General features: G+C 37.9%; 1 protein-coding gene across 13 annotated transcripts in view; it reads left to right on the top strand.

Moving 5' to 3' along the window:
* The window catches only part of LOC139472247 (potassium voltage-gated channel protein Shaw-like), a 132,911-nt gene extending 116,018 nt beyond the window's left edge, over window positions 1–16,893 (top strand). For 5 of the 13 annotated variants that reach the window (XM_071254659.1, XM_071254648.1, XM_071254640.1 and 2 more), the window contains 5 exons: window positions 2,861–2,899; window positions 6,217–6,258; window positions 8,300–8,479; window positions 10,467–10,619; window positions 13,213–16,893. In XM_071254659.1, coding sequence (XP_071110760.1) covers window positions 2,861–2,899; window positions 6,217–6,258; window positions 8,300–8,479; window positions 10,467–10,619; window positions 13,213–13,394 — 596 coding nt within the window. In that variant the 3' untranslated portion in view covers window positions 13,395–16,893. Of the gene's footprint in view, window positions 1–2,860; window positions 2,900–6,216; window positions 6,259–8,299; window positions 8,480–10,466; window positions 10,620–11,311; window positions 11,337–13,212 lie in introns of all 13 variants that reach the window. The other 8 variants (XM_071254711.1, XM_071254719.1, XM_071254691.1 and 5 more) reach the window with 8 other exon arrangements.
* The last annotated feature ends 3,066 nt before the right edge of the window (window positions 16,894–19,959 follow it).

The following is a 19,959-nucleotide window of genomic DNA, read 5'->3' on the forward strand; positions in this document are numbered from 1 at the left end:
TTTAACCTTTAACCGAGGTCGATTTCTTTTCTTAATGCTTGCGAGCGATAAACATGTAACCATACACGTCTCTAAATGTTTAGTATGATTAACTTTAATGTGAAATACATTTCATCGCAATATATCACTGCAAATAAATCATAAACCGATGATGTGTTATTTGATAGATATAGTAAATTGACACTTTTGTTATTTAAATCAAACGAAAACAGTATCATTGCACGTATCAACATTAATGCTAAAAATATCTGTTTCTGGTGTACGGTGTAGGGGAGATAACTCTTGTTTGTGCGTGATTTCAGAGACGCAAGACTTGTTATTGAAGGATATTTGTATCGCGAGCTACCACATGGAAAGTTCTATGCCGTGTCAGATAGTGTCTCATTGAAACATTTAACCGTCTCTGATATGTTGTTAGTAAATTCATTACACGTAAAGCAAGAGGTAAATACGCTACTTGATCGACACTTTCCTTAACGTTTAAATTCACCGAATCAACCAGAATTGTATTAATATGTAGCTTAGAAATATGCTTAAAATAATATCTACTAATAGATAACATGTTCATATGTAGCATTTTCTTTCTTAATAATAGTATAGAACCGTTTGAGGTTTATTTTTACTATCTGAAAAGTGCATCCATGACGAAACGGACATGGATTGAGAGTAGGTTTTTAAGTTGTTTTTAACAATATGTAATTCCTATGACAGCAGAGGGACGTCGGAGTTGGGCTCAGGCACTGTAGCAATGTTGGGAATAGGGAATTGTCTTCGCCTCTCTAAAGGAACTTTCAAAATGGAGATAATTTTAAGATATAAGTACACTCTTGTAAATTTGAAATTAAAGGTAATATGGCCCAGTGTTAAATGAACCAATCTGTTGGTGTAGTGTATTTATATACATGTCACCTCCACATACCGCGTGAAGGTCCATCAGGTCTCAGACCGGGAAGTAACAGCGATTGGCTAATCCATGTGGTCATCGTATTACGTCACGTGTTGCTGAGCTGGAGGTATTTTTGTCAGCACGTCTGATATTATTGCGATTAAAAAACTAATGCGGACATATAGAGACGAGATACATCTTAAATACGCAATAGTTTATGTTGTGTTAAGAGTGCAATGTATATATATCAGAACAGAGTATCACATAAGATTCTTCTAATGGTTAGTTTAATGTGTGTAACACGCATGAGTAAATATGTTTCTCGTAACAATGAGAGTATGTAATATATACTGTATTAACAATATTGACGGGTGAAATATTTAACTGGGCGCTTGTTTTTTAGCAGAACAACATGGCGCTTGGCTTCATTAAGCATTATGGTCACGCTTTCCGTCACTCTATTCAAAATCGAATTTGCAATTTGAATTCTTATTAAACTAAATACCAACCTCGGATTCGAGATAGAAAACCAAGACACGCCAACAAAGATGTACCTTTGTTTTATGACGTAAACATATTCATGTTTCATCCGTGTACCCCCGGACCAGGGGATCTTTGGACACATGTTACATTTATTCAACTTTATGTAATCTTTGAAATGTTTCTTATCCCCGTGTTTCCTTTCGGAAACATGTACATTTAAGTCCTAATACTGCGGCGCTATTTGTTACCCACATTTTGTGACACAATTCGTATGTCCACACAACTTAAAAGTGTATTTAATAGATCTACGTGCATTTGCTTTTAAATCAATTTAGTGCTTGTAGGTAGAGCTTGCCTTTTTCCTGTCGCCAGACACAGTGGATATGTCCATGTATTGACTATATGTCAAGCTTTCTAGATCAACCTATGACGTACATACAGTTGAGTGGGGCTTTCAAGCCCGTGTCCCACTCCTTAGTTTGGACTGGAATTACCACAAGTCTACCAGTGTACACTTTGTGATCATACGTGTTTTACTGTATTTTGATATTTCATTTTCAGGTGTGTCCCGTGTTATTTGTCTTTATGCTCCTTTCTTAGAAATATTAGGTAGAATTTTGCGAACACTATTAACGATGGCCATTCATTAAGTCTTCTCCTTCATCATGTTGTTAATAAATTTACGATTTTCATTCACCGTTTGACTGTCACTGTAATCCCTTTTTGTAACTTTTATTCAAACTTTGTATTTCAAATCCCCACCAGCTTTTGAGATACAACTTTCCACATGAATGTTTATGTGTCTTATACCCTATCTAGACATTGCAGGTGGTATTTATTGTGTGATCTGATTATTATTTTTTTTCATTGAATTGTCACGTGATCAGCAGCTTCTGTCGTGAACCTGGTGCGCATGGTGTTGGGTTAAGTAGCAGGGGTCAAAGGTCAGATTGGACATTCTGAATGTGCAAGATTTTGATTCATTTAAATTCCGTCAAACTCAAACGTTAGATTACTATCATGTGATGTGATGATACAGACATATTGTAAAGTGCTTTTGATGTTAAAGTGCAACTATATTCAAAGGAATTCATGATCTGAAATTCATATTGACATATTCATGTATTCATATTCAATTATAAAGTCTACATCGAAGTTGTTATTGCGAAGCTTGAATACAGTAAATAAAGTTTAACGGCGATATGTAGTCACTCAGAAATGTAATACGAGGTCTTTTTTACCTTTTGAAGATTTAGTGTTTTTTGTTCTGAATTAGTTTTAATGAATGCTGTCACAATATTGTATGACTATGAACAAATAAAGAGACCATGTGTAGAGAAAAGTGTCATATTACTGAAAGGTATTTTGATACAATTGACTTGCATATTAGTGCCCTACCTGACCAGACCTGATATTTAAAGCTACTTTGCCCAATACCGTGTATTATTGTCCACCCGCATAGACATTTAGAATACTCCTTCTCTTCTCTAGCCCACGGGGGCGCTTTACAGGAGCTGATGCCCTTCCGTAGTAAGTCATAACGTCATTTCCGGTTTGTATGCACGCTTCCGGTTTCAGGGTTGATTTTGTTTCATGTGGCTCCCTGTCGAACACTGGACTAGTCTTCACTGAAGCATCATTCCTAAACATTCATTCGAATATACTGAACAATTTCTTGAATGTATTATGTGAATAGATCGACCGGGAGTCATTCTATGAGACACAGGATTGCGACTTGCGTTTTTTCACTTAGTTTTGTTATAGTCAGTGGCCTATCTCCTGTAGTCGGTTAAGACAAGCATTTTTGATTTCGAAATGCTTTCTTCGTAACAAAATCTAGGTAGAAAATGCATATGCGCATGTGGAAATATTCCTCTTGCTATAGCGACTGGTGTGGGCATGGTTTGCTGCGCATGTCTTTGCGCATGCCGGAACTCTGGGTGCATGCTGCTGTGACTCCTCTGTGTGCATGTGTCAGGCCATCCGCGCGCTTCTGTCACCGCAACGTCCTGACAGATGACCTAACTAGGTGCTGCTCAAGTCGAGATAAGTGGCTCTGAAGTAACACAGAGCCATTACATCAAGATTAGTTTTGATATTACATTCCTGATCTAGTATATCACGCTTTCCATGCATCATTGCCTCTACCTAATCACGATGCAAGAGTTACCGTGTATGGTTTAATGTATCTGAGGCCATCCTAAAGAAGCTTCAGCTCCAGGTGACGGAAAGAGTCTGAAACATAGCAGATTTAATCCACCATTGACACAGATTTGGTTCTTCATCGAAAATACAGAATTAAGATGATGATTGTTTAGCCATAATTACAATAACATTTACTCGATACAATGTTCTCTGTTTCCATGAGAATGTGTATATGCATATAGATATAGACCCACAGCACCGTATAGGCACTGTAGAACCTACAGAAGAAAGTCCTTTGTGCACTAAAAACCATAGAAATTAGAAAACAGGTTACCAGTCAATGGAAGCATTCAACGTGAAGTGTAACCACCTTTGTCGTCTGTGTTTTCAGTTGACTGGTTACTTGACCCTGTTCCACGCGAGCTAACAATGCAGGCAGATGATGTAAACCCGTCGACAAACACCAAAGCACCCACAGTAACTCAATGCATTCCCGTGAATGTTTTCATGAACGTGCATACCCCTTTGTGGATGCAAATACCTCCCTGTCTCTTTGCATCTACATACTCAGATGGGTGAATAGAAACACCAGCTGGAAATGGTTTTCGGTAGATTTGAGTTAATACAGAAAATTGAATTTTCACTAACCGTATTTTGAACATTGACTTCCATCTCAAAGGAAATAGGGCTTTCAACAGAATTACCATACCAAACACAAATGTCCACAAATACACTTGATCACGTGGTTTGCACTCGAAGGAGGGATGCCAAAAAGTAAAGGCTCTCATATATGTTTCATGAACATGTATAGACACCTTTAGCTATTATGACTTTGTCCATTTCATTTTAGGAATTGTCGTGGTTTGTGCGGACTACCGAAAGACGGTGTATGCCAGAAGAGAAAAATACACGCATTTTTAAATGTCCCATAATACATCTATTTAATCTTATATTTCCTACCAGGTGCCTACAATGTGGGCCTTCTTATGGGTGGTAGAGTATCAATTTAGTATTGGCAAATTTAATTTGTTTTGCTGGATATCCGATCGTTCATACGATCATTGCAGATGTTTCATTTTATTCGTATATCTATGGAATCCTTCTTTCAATAATTTCAAAAACTTTCTCGTATAAAGGTCTAAAATATAATTATGAAGGTATAATACATACCAATGCAAATGCGACAAAATAAAAATGTTTCTTGAGGAAATATATTAAAATCTTTATTATCTGCCATACCTGAAACATCTGCGGTGATTTTGGGGCACATCACAACATTGCATGGTGTTCAAACAGCAGTACACGATTTACATTCATTTTCAGAGGTTTATATGTATTCGAACTATCTCTTGAATACAAGAACATTTATTTGAGGGATCTATTCAGACGTCAATGCCAGAGAATAACTGGCCTCGATAATCCGACGAAATAGATTCCATTTAAGTTTCAATGAAACGAACAGGAATATTTTGCTTGACGTGTCTGAGTTTTTTATTCAAAGTTCATATTGAAAGGAAATGATATATGTTTAATCTCTGAAAACGAATAAATTGTGTGAAATACAACTTGCATAATTCGACGGTGACAGATTGCATCCACCATATATACGACATTTAGAAAACCCAAGGAATAAGGAATTATTTTCATTTGCTCACGCTGAAAACATTAAGAATTGAGCTTCCGTTTGGTAACGGCGCATTTTCTATTTAGAACCATGCAGCTAGAAAGTAAGTGGTTAATTTCATGATACAGCTTTTCAAAAATAGCATTGTCCTATATTTCAGCAAACAGCTGTCGAACATTTCATGTATAACTACACTGAACGCACTGTCGATGCACAGGTCAAAATGTTCATATTTTTAATATCAAATGCTAACAGTTCTATTTTCGGATTTCATTTTCCAAATTATGTAAAAATATAAATGTTGTGTATAGTTTTCAGTTTACAACTGCACGTGTGGTTAAAAACACATTTTTACTGAAATATTCATGTTTTAATTAAATCATTCATGAAGCGTGTACTTAAAACGCTGGCTGCACTGATGCGCAAACAACGGCTACATAAATTGCCACAATAAGCGCAACAAGATATCGTTCAACTATGGTTTCATTTTATATTTATACCACCAACCTTTCTCGAACGCATAACATTCTATTCACATTTCATTATAGTGTTGATGACTGTAGATGATATCCAACATATCCACAGAGGAATACCATTAATAGTTAAATCTGCATACAATTAAACCCTATATAAGGCTGTTTGGCCTGTCATTGTGTGGAGTACTATAAGCAATGCACGTTATCAACAGCTTAAGCGTGTCTATCTGTTAAAACATGGCGTGTCTATAAACAGTGTGTTGTATATGCATATCATTCTTGTCTTGTTGATGTCAACGCTTCCCTTAATGTCACAAACATATTTGGATGAACGTATCAGTCCCTTGTCCATGATAGAGTAATGCTAGAGCAATTCTTGGAACAATATCGGTGTTGGTTGTTAGCACTGCATTTTTAATCGTATGCTATCTGCAGTATCTAATACCAATTGTAGAGAAGGACTGATACGTGTCCAGTATATGTTTGGTAAATTGAACCGTATTTGTTTCAAGGCTCCTAAAGGGAAGTGTTGGTAATGAACGTATGTATAACCTCATTATTGTGTTTGTGTAAACAGCTGCTAATCCCACCTTATATTTCAGCTGTCGGAATGGGTGCCAATCGTCCGTTCTATAATAATATCGGTAATAAACAAGATACATCCCCATTCGCTATCATTTCCATCACGTGTGACACATGCCAAAACATCATATATTTTATCCTCACAATTCTTGACTGCAAGAATCCATTTGAATTAATTTTCAGTTTCATTTCCTAATATGTCCATCTTTAACAAAGCTCCTTCTCATTTCATTGAAGCACCTTGAATTATTTTCAATTTTCACAGAATGATATTTTTTATGATAGCAAACCCAGGCTTGAATTGTTAAACTGTTTTAACAACTATTTCATATTTGCCTAATGCCAACCTAGCACTTAATCCTATGTTTAGATCGTATTTAATGTGAGCAGAAATCTAAACATACATCATCATTGTTAATACCATTCGACATATTTGCCATAAAGGGCGCGTTTCCTATATACCCCTCCCATAGTTCCACAATACGAGAAGCTAAGTACATCTACTTTTCAAACAATAAAGTATGCACACAGTAGAAAAGCATAAGAATAAACAAAATCATATCGGGCCTTCATCTCTTACATCGTTGAAGCCGCCACCAATCGCCTTGATCTTTAGCATCACGAGTTTATTAAATAATTGTCCACATCTGCAACCATTTGAGAAGGAAAGTTGTAATGTATTCACCGAGTAATGTAGTTTGACGGTAATAAACCTAGGTCAAGTTTGTTGTTGAGTTACTTACCGTGTGAAGGAATAGAACGTCACGTGATCAGTCATCTCCCATTTCAGGAATGTTTAAGCACATCGTGAACGTTACAGCTAATTCAATTCACAACTTGACGTACAGTATCGATAAGTTACAATGCCAATGATGTAATAACCATATGTTAGACTTGTCCATTAGTGTCTTTGGATTCCATTAGAGTCATGTCTATACTAACGGTAAATCCCCAACCAAGAACCATAGCTCTTGGTTATCCATATTTCCTGAACTGTTATGTTGACTGCTTCCACCACGTGTCCGTTTGTTCCTATTATATATATGTATATATGATATAATGCATGTTACTGCATGACACCATCATTCCTGCATGATTTAAGTGTGGTAATATGACACTCGTGATTCCTTCGTTCTATTAGTATAATGCTCATCTGATATTCAGTTTTAGACTAAATCTCTTTCATTTCAGCGCACAAGTATACTTATTTTCTTTCTTTATCATATGCTATATCAACTTACAAGTGTGTTGCCTAAAATATATGAAATTTGTCTATGTTTCTTCCATTGTTCATTGTTCAGGGATGTTACCAATGCGTTTTAATTTCTTTATGTTTTTTTGCATATATCCACATACTGTATCGGTTTAAAAGTATACCAGGAATTATGTGAGCCTGTGTCGTTCATTTCTGTTCTTAAGTAACACGTGTTAAAGTAAATATTTCCTGTATCATTGAAAAGTTGTCTATGTCCTATGAGGAACCCACTGTTACTATAATCATTTGAGTCATACATGTAAGAATAACGATACCATTCTTACGTTTTGCTATGTTTTGTTTACTAACAACAGCATGTAAGTTTTGTTAATCTTTGTCCAACTGCACAGTTCGTGACTACTTTTTCAAGTAAAAACGATGCTTCAAGACGTTTGCGATACAGACAATAATAGGATGCAACATCATTCATACCTTTTAAATACAAGTAGAGACGGGACAGATTGGAAATAATTCGCGTAGATTTTGAGAAGATTGTTCGTAGACTATCTGAACAGTATAGTCAATGAAGCCTACAATGTCTTATATTCATCTGACATGTTCATCAATGCAGATGTAGAAGTAGATTTTGTTGATTTTGTTGAAAACGATTATTTTTTCTTGGAGCCCCAACTTTCAACAAAATGGTTCTTCAGCCTGGGTCAAACTTGCCGTTACGAATACACATCAAAATAGGCTTTAGTGTCGCTTTTTATGCATAACGAATTCACTACTAGATTCCAGCTTTTGATATGCATAAATCAGTCTGTGATTTGATTGGAGCTTCCTTATTTGTGACGTCATCTAGTGGTAGCTGGCAATAGCTAATCTTCCTTGTTTTGTACTACAAGGCCGAAATGGGGAGGAGGCAATCCCTATGCTGATGCTTAACCATACTGAAAGTAGTGGAGGGCAGGACACGAGCGCCCGTTCACGATCGCAAAGTACCGTTGAAAGGTCACCTCCACGGATGGTAGAAATAAGCTCCAATCCCGGTTCACCCCTCAAAGTAACTGAAATCAAAACTTCTGGTAACTATATACAACTGTCTTTACTCTCAACTTTAGCCATTCTTTTTCAATGTATTCAGTTGCAAATTACCTCCCTTGTTCTAGACCTTGTCACGTGGTCAGTCAGGATGATAGTGATTGGTTATTGTCAGTGGAAAACCTTCGATGGTGTCTGTTTACGACTTGTTTTAGCAGAGCTTGCACGGTGCCTTACCCGATGGTAGTGTTTTTTTGTTTATCCTCGCATGATTATTTATTTTCTCCCTTGTTCTTCTTGCTGATTGCCGTGGTTTTGCAGGTGTTTGTCTTTCAGTTGCTTTGTGTTCTTTTGGTTTTTGTTTGAAGGTTTCTACGGATTCACATGATAAGTTGCTCAACAAGTAATTACTATGGTGCAGATGGAGTGTTTTAAAGCATGTGTCACCAAAATAATATTTGAAATTAGGTACACGATGATAAAATCCAAATTACTAAATAAATGTTTGGGAACATTTACTAAAGTTAGCTGCTGTAGTGGTTCATATTTGAAGAAACTTTTGCGACTGTACTGTTTCACTTACATATACATTACACAGGAGTTAATGTTCCAACATGGAGGTTTAACAAATTGATGTATAAAATAGGCACCCGAATAACTGCTATCGTACTGTGTACTATAGTGTATAAACGTACGTTCAAAACGTTCTCCAATATTTCTATGGAGACTATTTACCTGTCAAGAAAAATATCATGCATTTCCTCTCATTTAAATTTTTAATCATCATTTTCATAATCATTATACTTTTTCATATCTTGAAAAAACTATTTATTATTTTCATTAAATGGCTTACATATCTGATGGAGTTTTAGTATGTTTCATTGCGACTTTTCTATTTAGAGTTCTGTATCTTAGTTGAACGTGACCTTCGTGTTTTTACAGCACAGCGTCATGAAATATGTTTGACTATCCTTCACCAACCACGATTTCATCCAAACACGTACCTTGTATCATTTCGTATTACCTAAATTGCATTTTTTCCGACACATTAGATGTTGACGTCACTGTCAGCGTTACAACGCTTTGTTTAATTAGTAGATTGGCACAAACTATTTGTCAACGTACATAGGAAGTGAAGATTAAATCTTCTCCTTCTAAAAAATGTATTCACAATTAGTACTATTGGAATATGTTAATATCAGCCCTTGATTGTTATTTTAATTAGCAATGAACACCTTATGAATTCCACCCTTTAAGTTTATAGATATACTCTCGATCATGGGGGTTCACCGTTAAAACACACCAACGCACTAATTTAAATACACTGCCGGGCAAAAGAAAGTATACCACCATATTTGATGGTGGCGAAAAGTTAAACAAAGAGGCAATGTTATTCGATGGTGATGTATTTGATGCGGTTATCGTGGGCAATATTAGATGCATCCTGTCAGTGGGTGTCTCACAATATTGTTTTCAGGACAGTAACATTTTTGTAATTTTTTGGTCAAATCCAATTTTCAGGTGTGTACTTTTATTTGCTCGGATTGGATATTTAACATGAAGTTATATTATTCACAAATTCTAATTCCTACAACCTCGTCAGCACTGTATGAGTGGAAGTATCCTTTTGGAGTGTGAATAGGGACGTTTTTCAGTAAGAAAAGGCGAACCCCTGTGTCAAGAGAATGTTTTAGTATTCCCACGTGTAGATTTTTCTTATCTTAGTATATTGTCACTATCACAGAATACTTGTATTGTTTGTCATTGACGCAGTTTGGTCACCATATCTAAACTATAATACCACTCAGAGACCTATCAGTGTACATGCCCATGTAATTATATTCATACGCAGTGTACTCCGTGACATTGTGCGCATGTTTAAGGAATTGTTTCACTGAGCACATATACGTACATGGTACAAGAAGCCATGGAGGTAGACATGCATGTCATTCATGGCGGTGAAGCGATAAACCGTCAATATTTGTCATATTCTTTGAAAAGTGGTAACCTTCTCATACGAACTATTTTCAGACGCGCAAGGGGGGCCAACTGCTCTCTCCAGTCTCCTTGTCACACCCAATGCTCAGCTGGCCATGAACTCTACAGCAGGGCCAGCACCACCTTCAGCACCTGCACCAGCAGCGCAACTGCAGTGTGGGGAGCAAGACAAAATTTTAGAAAAAGGTACCTTTTAGCATGCTCCTTTACACGTTTGGATGGGCAAATTCCACAGGTTAGTGTTACGTGTGTTCCACTTCACTGTGTCGTTGCATTACAAAGGAAAATTCATGTTCATATCGTTTAGACGAAAATATTTCAGTTTACTCCCTCCGTGACATTGTGATTCAGTATTCAATTTCTGTTGCTGAAATGAGTTTGTCAGGGGTTGGGGTAGCCTTTTGGTTAAGGCGTTAGCTCGTCACGCCGAATGCCCGGGTTTGATTCCCCAGATAGGTACAAGGTATGCCCCGCTGTGATATTGCTGGAATAGTGCTAAAAGCGGCGTGAAACCATACACCAACTCACTCACTGTGAGTTTGCAATGTGTTCCAGATATCGACAGAACTTTCCAACTGAATCATGCTGGTTAGGATGTCTTGTCTGAGATGGTCTTTGCTTTACTGTTCGTTAGAGACCCGCCGATAGCAGTCGTATATTGCAGAGGCTACATGTATGGTAACAATTATATAATGTTATATAACTCGGTCATTCGGAGACTAACATTATTATTTGAGTGTATATGTACATAATCAAATGCTTTTGTACCAGGGGTGAATGTGACATTTACATGTTGACAGACTTTGCTTGATAAATATTTGTATAACGTTTAAAGCTGCTCATGCCTTGCTGTCTAACTAACCCTTCTTACGTTTCAGTTCCCTTGTTAATTTTGTAAATGAGGTAAACACATTTATCGATAATGACGTGGTGAAGGAACATCGGTGGCAGGGTTTCACTATCACTACATTCACGGGAATTATGTACAACATACATAGAGTTATTACAATCAAGCACTTTTCGAGATCTTTTTTCGTTCATCTGAACAAATGTTCAAATGAGCTCATGTCATTACCCTGTCAGTTGTCCATCTGTCCGTCCGTCCGTCCGTCCGCTCATCCTAGACGCTTACAGTTGGGAATTCTCCTCTGACACCTGGTGGTCAATCGTGTCGAAACACGGATGGTCCTAGTAATAGTTTCTATAAAATGGGTTTACTAAATTCCGATCGGAACTTTATGACGATGATGACCTTTGTACCCATAAGGTTCCATTTGTTCATTGCATAGTCATTTACAACATAGAAAAACAATGAACAACAAAGATGCGGTATGTTGCGTAGTTTACTTTGATTTTTTAAAACGAGTTTTGACTTTTCACATTCAGACATCCTTGTGGCTTTAGAATTATCTTATTGTCGTCCATTTGGCTACGAAGTTTTTTTTTACCTTCATTTGAATCTCAGAAAGCTCACTTCTGCGATGTTGAAAATGTCATTTACAGCTCATAGCTTGATCTTCAGGTTTACTGTTTGTATAAGTGTTATTTTATTTGTATGCAGTCAGTAAATTCAGTTATTTACCATAATGTAATTTAAGTTGAGTTAATTTTGCTGTGTAGTATGGTTTTGATCTTCATGTACACTATGCCTAAATAAATCTGCTCCTTTGATAGCTCCTGTTGTGAAACCACAGTGATAATGTGCCGATGCAACTCCAGTCCAGTACAAGAAATGTTGAAATGTCTTTTGGGCCAGTTAGTTAATCCTGTATCAATATGTAATTCTATATATGTGTTTGTAGGTATTGTACCCTGTTAAGACTTGCTATCTTCATGTAGCCGTTGAATGTAGTGTTGACGCATGTAATAAACGTAATGAAGTTCTACAACTCCGACTATTACAACTATTTTGTATATTTAGATTTAGGATGACCTTCATGATCTTAATTTCAAATAATTCAGCAATATTAAGGTGAGCTACAGTGTCTCGTGGCTTTCTTTTTAGCTTAGAGAGTACTTGCTGGCTTTTTCTTGTTTTATCCTCAACCTAATCCTAAGAAGAAGAATTTGTAAAGACCATTTTCTCTTACCCGCGCATTGGTCATTTTCTTTGCTTGCTTCATGTATAGAATAGTTTTTCAGCGTGTGTCCTGAGTATGTTATCTCTGTAGAATAACAAAGTGTAAAACATCCTTCCTATTATATTCCAAAACCCCTCTTTTTGGACATAAACTTCTCACCAGAACTTCTGCAAGATACGTACGTTATGTTTAACCATCTATATTGTTTTTTTTCATACAAAAACCGTAATACCCTTCGAATATCTGTCTTTCCTTTCATATGGAGATAACATATGCACTTTTTGATAAGGCATGGGTTGTAGAACCGTCACTGAAGACGTTTGCTTGTATGCTATCGGGTCTTTGGTAAACTCACTAAAGTACACAGTTTAGCATTCACATTAGTTTACTCTTTCAAGTTTTCTGCTCTTAATCTACTCTTTAAAATGTTGAACTTTTTTGGATGTCGTGATTTGAATCGTTATTTTAGATGTTTTAAAAATAACTTCTTTTTCGAGCCATGACATTGGTTTAGTGTCCCTGTCAAGGGTCAGAAACAGAAAGCAATGTCCAGACCATTATATGAATGTATCGAAGGGAAGAATCAGGTCGGTTGTCCTTTTCAGGGACGGTTAGCTTTTTATATGAGTGGTGAATGTGGAATCATTAATCTTATATACGAGATCTTTTATTCAAATAACTGATGATCTTTTCTTTAGGATTACCCATTCCAACGTCAGATGGCGCTGTGATAGAACCGGTAGTGACGTCACTTCCGTCTGGGAACGGAAGCACAACACCGACGTCAAACCAAGAACAACGAGCACTGGGGTCGTCCTCCCCGACAACAACCTCCCCATCAGCCCCAACTACAAACAATCTCGTTGCAGTCAATACATAGCTACCATCTACAACTACTCACACTTCATTATTTCAACATTCTGTCTGGAAGGAAAACTGCATCAGCGCAAGATATATATTTAGATTGGCCGAAATCTTATTGCCTAACCTCAATGTGGGTAATAACTGACTTATGTTGCCGATGTTTATGTGGGACTCAAGTTACCATAGCAACGTCAAGTCCCTTGATTTTTTTAAATGTTTTGGATTTTGCACCCGCAGTTACATTTTTCACGATATTACAAAGGTGACGGCGTCGTGCAAACATTTGCTACTATCACAACGCACACAGCGTATGCTGAGCTCAGTCAATGATGATGTCACACTTTGGGTGTCATTCGAATGCATTGCTATTTTCAAGATTCAACTTTCCACATCTGCTTTAATTGTACTATACATGGAGGCACCAGGGGCACTTGTGACGAGTTGTGGCCGGTTGTTATGGTGCTCAACCAGGGAAGAATGGCGATGTTTGGTGGATCGCTATGGTTACACATCGAGGAAGGCTCCGTCAATCTTCCGCTCTGTGTAAATGGCGTCAGCAGCAAGTATTGCTGTTCCAAGTCGACGTCTTGTGTCATGCTGCACTGCGTGTTGCTTGGTCAATATGTGTATTTTTCTTTTCTGGAAACGACCACAAAGATAGTATCAAAGAGTGCTATGATCAAGCTTTGATATTTTTGAAATTCTTGGGAGATGTAAATTTTTGAAACATGAACCATACATGACAATTTTGACTGCGAGAGTTGGACGCCGTTCTCACATAGCGTCATCAGTAGTGTCCCAGGTACAGTTTGAGTGAAGTCACAGTTCTCTCAAGGAAACGATGTGATTACGGTTGTACGTGACCAAACAATGTAGATGCAGGTGAATGCCATTTTTATCTATTGGTCCGTGTTGTGGCTATCTGTCCCTGTCGCTTGGCCATCTGTCGCAGCTTCCGGTCACGTGTAGAACCAGCTCACACCGCGCATGCTCAGCCCAAAGTCCTGTGTCTAGAGAACTACGTATCATTCAAGATATATTTTTACACCTTTGTGGCGTTCCTTCCCTGTATGGCCTGGTATTAATAATTTGTAGCGCAAAGAAGTAATAGCGACGCAGAATTAAATAAATTCCATTATATTACTCGGTGGTTTACCGTTGTGGCTCAGCGCCAACTATTCACGCTCTTTGTTGGATTTCGTGTAATTACTGTGTTTCAATTTCAAAATTTAAAGATGAAGTAGAAACTTTTCACTTTATTTGCCAAAATCAGTACCTCTTACGCCTTTCTCCATTTTTATATATATGCACGTGTTTGTCAGCACTTGTCCCAGGTCAGCTCCTGGACAAAGACGTCACGGAGATTCCCATATCACCATGGCAACTCATGACGTATTCACCGTATCAAACATAATTATGAGCCATTACATCGATACATTAACAGCGCCTGAGGAAGTAGTATTAAACATCTGATCGATTACATCGATATTGGGAAGTTTGTGACAAGTAGCATTTGTGATTGGCGCTGTCAATCAAACGCACGAAGAAATCCGACATATGTTTGACACCGCGGTTGTGATTTCATTGAAAACTTGGATAGCCATTGACGCACCTACAAGGGACGTTGCTAAGAAGTGGCATGGCTAAAAATCTGGAGCTATCGATCAATGTTCATAGACAGCCAGTGGGCGTATTTCCAGGACTCGCAAGAGGCGTTGTTGCTCAGAATGGGCGGGGCTGCTCGCCTATTTGGCACCTGCTTTAGATAAACTGTTACCTTCGTTGGAAGGTTCTAGTACATTATTGACGATATGCGTGATAATGTCACGTGATATTGTCACGTTGTCATCCACGTGACCTGAACATGTGACCGAGACACGATGTCTATCATCATTCTGGATATTAGAGTGACATTGTCACATTGTGACAATAAGGCTGATTGTACCATCACCAACGATAGCTATGGGACCGCATGGATGTACCCACGAGTTCACGTGAAAATGTTCAATCATTAACCAGGTATGCGTCAACATACTCACTGCTAACTAACTCATTCAGGGTAGTGCGGTAAGGGTTAAAGGTTATATCATTTGTTGAAGTTGTACAAAACGGTGTAGAAAGAAACACTCTTTAAATATTACATACCAAGTGTTGTTCACTTATTAATTATTGAATACATTGTGATACTCATTGTTAAAATACTGTTCCGGAATTCTATAGGGCATTGGTTCTCTCTACACCGTTTGAAGGCGTTAGTCTGTGTTAACCATTATTAGGTGGTAACGAACTGAACGATCAACCGGTGTAACAATGCATTGTTACAGTGGGATAAGTAGATTTGATCCGATTGTTCGGGCAGTTAGATTTAAGGCATTTCTGTATATCTGATGCCTCGAAAGCACCGCCATTTTGTCTTAGAGTAAGGAAGACACGTGACTTTGGTTTTCAATTCCTAATCATTATTCATTGAGTGATCGTGCACAGAATCTCGCAGACGTGACTGGCACGAGAGGTATGCCTGGCGTGCATTATAGAGTTATATCATACAGGTTATCTATGGAGAATGATATATACATGTTATGCCATGTTAAAGTATGGAAACATAGATATGATTAATATTTCTCCGGAAATATGGAAACTGAGAAAGTATTATGGAAAAGAGGCTCAAGCTTAGTTATATAATAGTCGCATCAGACAAAAATGTGAATTATTGAAAGTAAATCCATTAAAATGTTTAATGTATCTGTTAAAGTGGATTGAACTTCTGACATTGCTTACCGATGTCACGAAATGTTGCGAAGAGATCCGAAAATTTACGAGGAGAGCCGAACTCAGTTTCCGTAATTTTAGTCCTATTTCCCTGTTCACTTTGGTGTGTCAGTGTTTCCACTGGCTCGTTGCCTCAGCACTATTCCTTTATCATGTCAGTAATAATAGTATTGAAAGACATATAGGCCTTGATATTCTGCGCATGCGCCAAATCTCTCGAGAGATTATGCTGGCGTTTATACAACGAGTTTAGATTGCCTCGTTTTGGGCTTGGCCAGTCATTTCTCAGCGATTCAGGGACGTACATGTGTTTAAAATTTAAATAAGGGGCGTCACCCCGTGCAGCATGCTTTTCATGCTTTACGGAGCATGGGCATTAGATTTTTCTCCACGACTTGGTTATACGGAGTAAAATTCATATCATTCCATGTAATTTGTTGGATAAAAGAGAATGGTGAATTCTTTCCAACAGACCTGGGCATAATTCATGCTGGGGATGCATTCTTTAAAGGGGTCAGTGTGCATACTCACGTTGAATTGTAGCCGCGATTGATTGGAAGTCTTGCTGGGAAATGACAATGGCCGCACTTCCGTTTCCTGTACATATTCTGTTTAATGAGTTGAGTATATAAAGATTTGAGCAGAACATATTTGAAAATGTTACCAGAATTTGCACCTTCTAATTTTAGCTCATCGAAAACTACATGTTTCGACATTGTGGAAAATAAAAAATCGATTGAGTATAATTGGTGGTTTTGTTATTTTTATGGGATTGATAGACGAAGAGAAGAAACACAAGATACAACTCAAGCATCACTTCGTTTCAACAACTGATCAGAATAACCTATACTATTTCAAGAAACACAATATCTACAATAAAACGTCAGCGGTGTTTCAAACCAGTACAGCCACACACTGTTCAGCGTTAAACCCAACTCGCCCACTCATTCAACTGTATAACGATTAGTTTATTGAAAGTGAAGGGTAAATCTGCATATACCAATCAGTGCTCTGAACACCCGGTCCCATATTGTTACCGACCGAGTGAACACGTGCTGGTCGGGTCTTCCGCGTTACAAGTGAATGCATGTACCTTTGAACACTCCGTTCTTTGATCCATAGGGCATATGTTACCAAACGTGGTAACCATTTGTATAGTTACATCCACATCTTCAAAGTTTCAGGGCTATTTGTTAAAAATGAAAGGAAATGTCTTCCAAAGTTTACTGAGGAGACGATATGTGAAATGTTGGACTTCCTCATTCATATTATCTTTGGGGATAGGAAACTTGGGCAGGAAGCTGGTACCCCATTGGCATCAACTATGCTCCCCTCCTTGCTGATCTGTTTCTATATGCATATGAATAGGACTTTCTGTGTTGATTGGCAAAACCAAAACACGAGAGTTTAGCCAAGACGCGTTACTTATGCTTCAAGTATATCGATGATCTTATATTGTTCAATTAATGTATGTTACGAGTTGATTTCCATGAACAATTGTCAAATAGCCAATATCTGTTCACCGATTTCCCCACCAGAACTAGAAATAACAGAGACCAGTGAAGCTGCATCTTCTCTTTTATATTTAGGTTCAGAGTGACAATATAATGTAGAACGGATAACAAGAGGCATTTCTTCATGTCAAGCAATACCCCAACAGTTCGAGTATATACTGCCTACATTTCACAACGTTTGAGGTACAACCGAGCACGCCTCTTCTACGAAGATTTCGCAAAAGTTGTTTGCTTAGGCAGGGTAACAGAATGCAAGGCCTTAGTAGGGCTTCCCAAAAGTAAGACATGTTGAGGACGGTTCCAAATTTGAGGCACATGTGACCAAAATGATGTTCCCGTGTTTGTTCAGGTGAACACTTGACTTACCTTTGCATGTGTTTGTGACTGGTGCCACCGGTGGGACGGGATACGCTCACCTTTCGCGAAAACCTGGTGTCTTCACAATTTGATAGTGATTCGTAAACACGGGCTCATGATATAGTCGTTATAAATACCCAGATATAACACCTGTCTGAAGACATAATCAGCAGAAACATCGAATTATAAATACCCGCCTATGATTTCTACATGATGACATAATCGGCAGAAACATCACGTTATATATACCCAGATATAACACCTGTCTGAAGACATAATCGGCAGAAACATCGAATTATAAATACCCAGATATAACACCTGTCTGAAGACATAATCAGCAGAAACATCGAATTATAAATACCCGCCTATAATTTCTACATGATGACATAATCGGCAGAAACATCACGTTATAAATACCCAGATATAACACTTGATGACATAATCGGCAGAAACATCACGTTATATATACCCAGATATAACACCTGATGACATAATCGGCAGAAACATCACGTTATATATACCCAGATATAACACCTGATGACATAATCGGCAGAAACATCACGTTATATATACCCAGATATAACACCTGATGACATAATCGGCAGAAACATCAGTTATATATACCCAGATCTAACACCTGATGACATAATCGGCAGAAACATTACGTTATATATACCCAGATATAACACCTGATGACATAATCGGCAGAAACATCACGTTATATATACCCAGATATAACACCTGATGACATAATCGGCAGAAACATCACGTTATATATACCCAGATATAACACCTGATGACATAATCGGCAGAAACATCAGTTATATATACCCAGATATAACACCTGATGACATAATCGGCAGAAACATCACGTTATATATACCCAGATATAACACCTGATGACATAATCGGCAGAAACATCACGTTATATATACCCAGATATAACACCTGATGACATAATCGGCAGAAACATCACGTTATATTACCCAGATATAACACTTGGTGACATTATCGGCAGAAACATCACGTTATATATACCCGCCTGTAACATCTGCATGATGACAAGCCTGATCACAGAAGTGCGTAGTGTTTGTGTTGAATAGTGCTGACCGTCCTGTCACAAACTCCGGAAGCAAACGCTGTAAAGCCTCCAGAAAAAAACACATGCAGTTATGAACCAGCTGCAATAACATTGACATGAAATGCTTTCAGATTGACAGTTGGTGGTTCAGTGAAAAAGCGGACATAAAATCTCCAATTCCGCGTTATGCGTCCGCTTTTTCCAATGGAGCTAGAAATCGCAAGAAATCGACCTGGTGTTTTGTCAGAGATTTGCCATGTATCTATTGAAACATTTTTAATGTGAAGTTTAAACGATATACGGCTGTCTACTGGACTCATTTTGAAGTTCAAACGTTATAATATTAACGTTTTTCACGAGACTTTGTTCTTGAAATGACGCATTCACTGACGGACTATATTCACGTACCCGAAAAATCCCTGGAAATTCCCTAGAGCGAATACATACAGTGTTGTTTCTGATCAGTAAGACCCTTTAATGCTGAACAAAACGTTTCAGCGAACATTGGGAATAGCCAGAGAGTTGGCTGCATACCCTTGACTGAATATCTTCTCTACGACCCATCCTGGCGAAACAAAATCAAGGAATGAACACCCAAACTATAGACTCCATCCGTAACAAGATTGACAGTTAAAGTCCATGCATGCATCCTTGTAGATATAACATAGTGATATACAAAAATTATAAATGCAGCTGCAACGTTCATACAGTCTGGTCCTTACTCTGTGAAGGTTCATCAACTAATACATAGTTCCGACCAGAAAACATTTAACCAATCAGAGCGCTGCATGCTTTCCATCACTGCCGAATAGCTTGTCACGAGGGCGCCATCTTGTATCCCAAACCCAAACGGTATCCAT

This window comes from Haliotis cracherodii, unplaced genomic scaffold, assembly GCF_022045235.1.
Source record: "Haliotis cracherodii isolate W230 unplaced genomic scaffold, xgHalCrac1.p SCAF_1, whole genome shotgun sequence".
NCBI lineage: Eukaryota > Metazoa > Mollusca > Gastropoda > Lepetellida > Haliotidae > Haliotis > Haliotis cracherodii.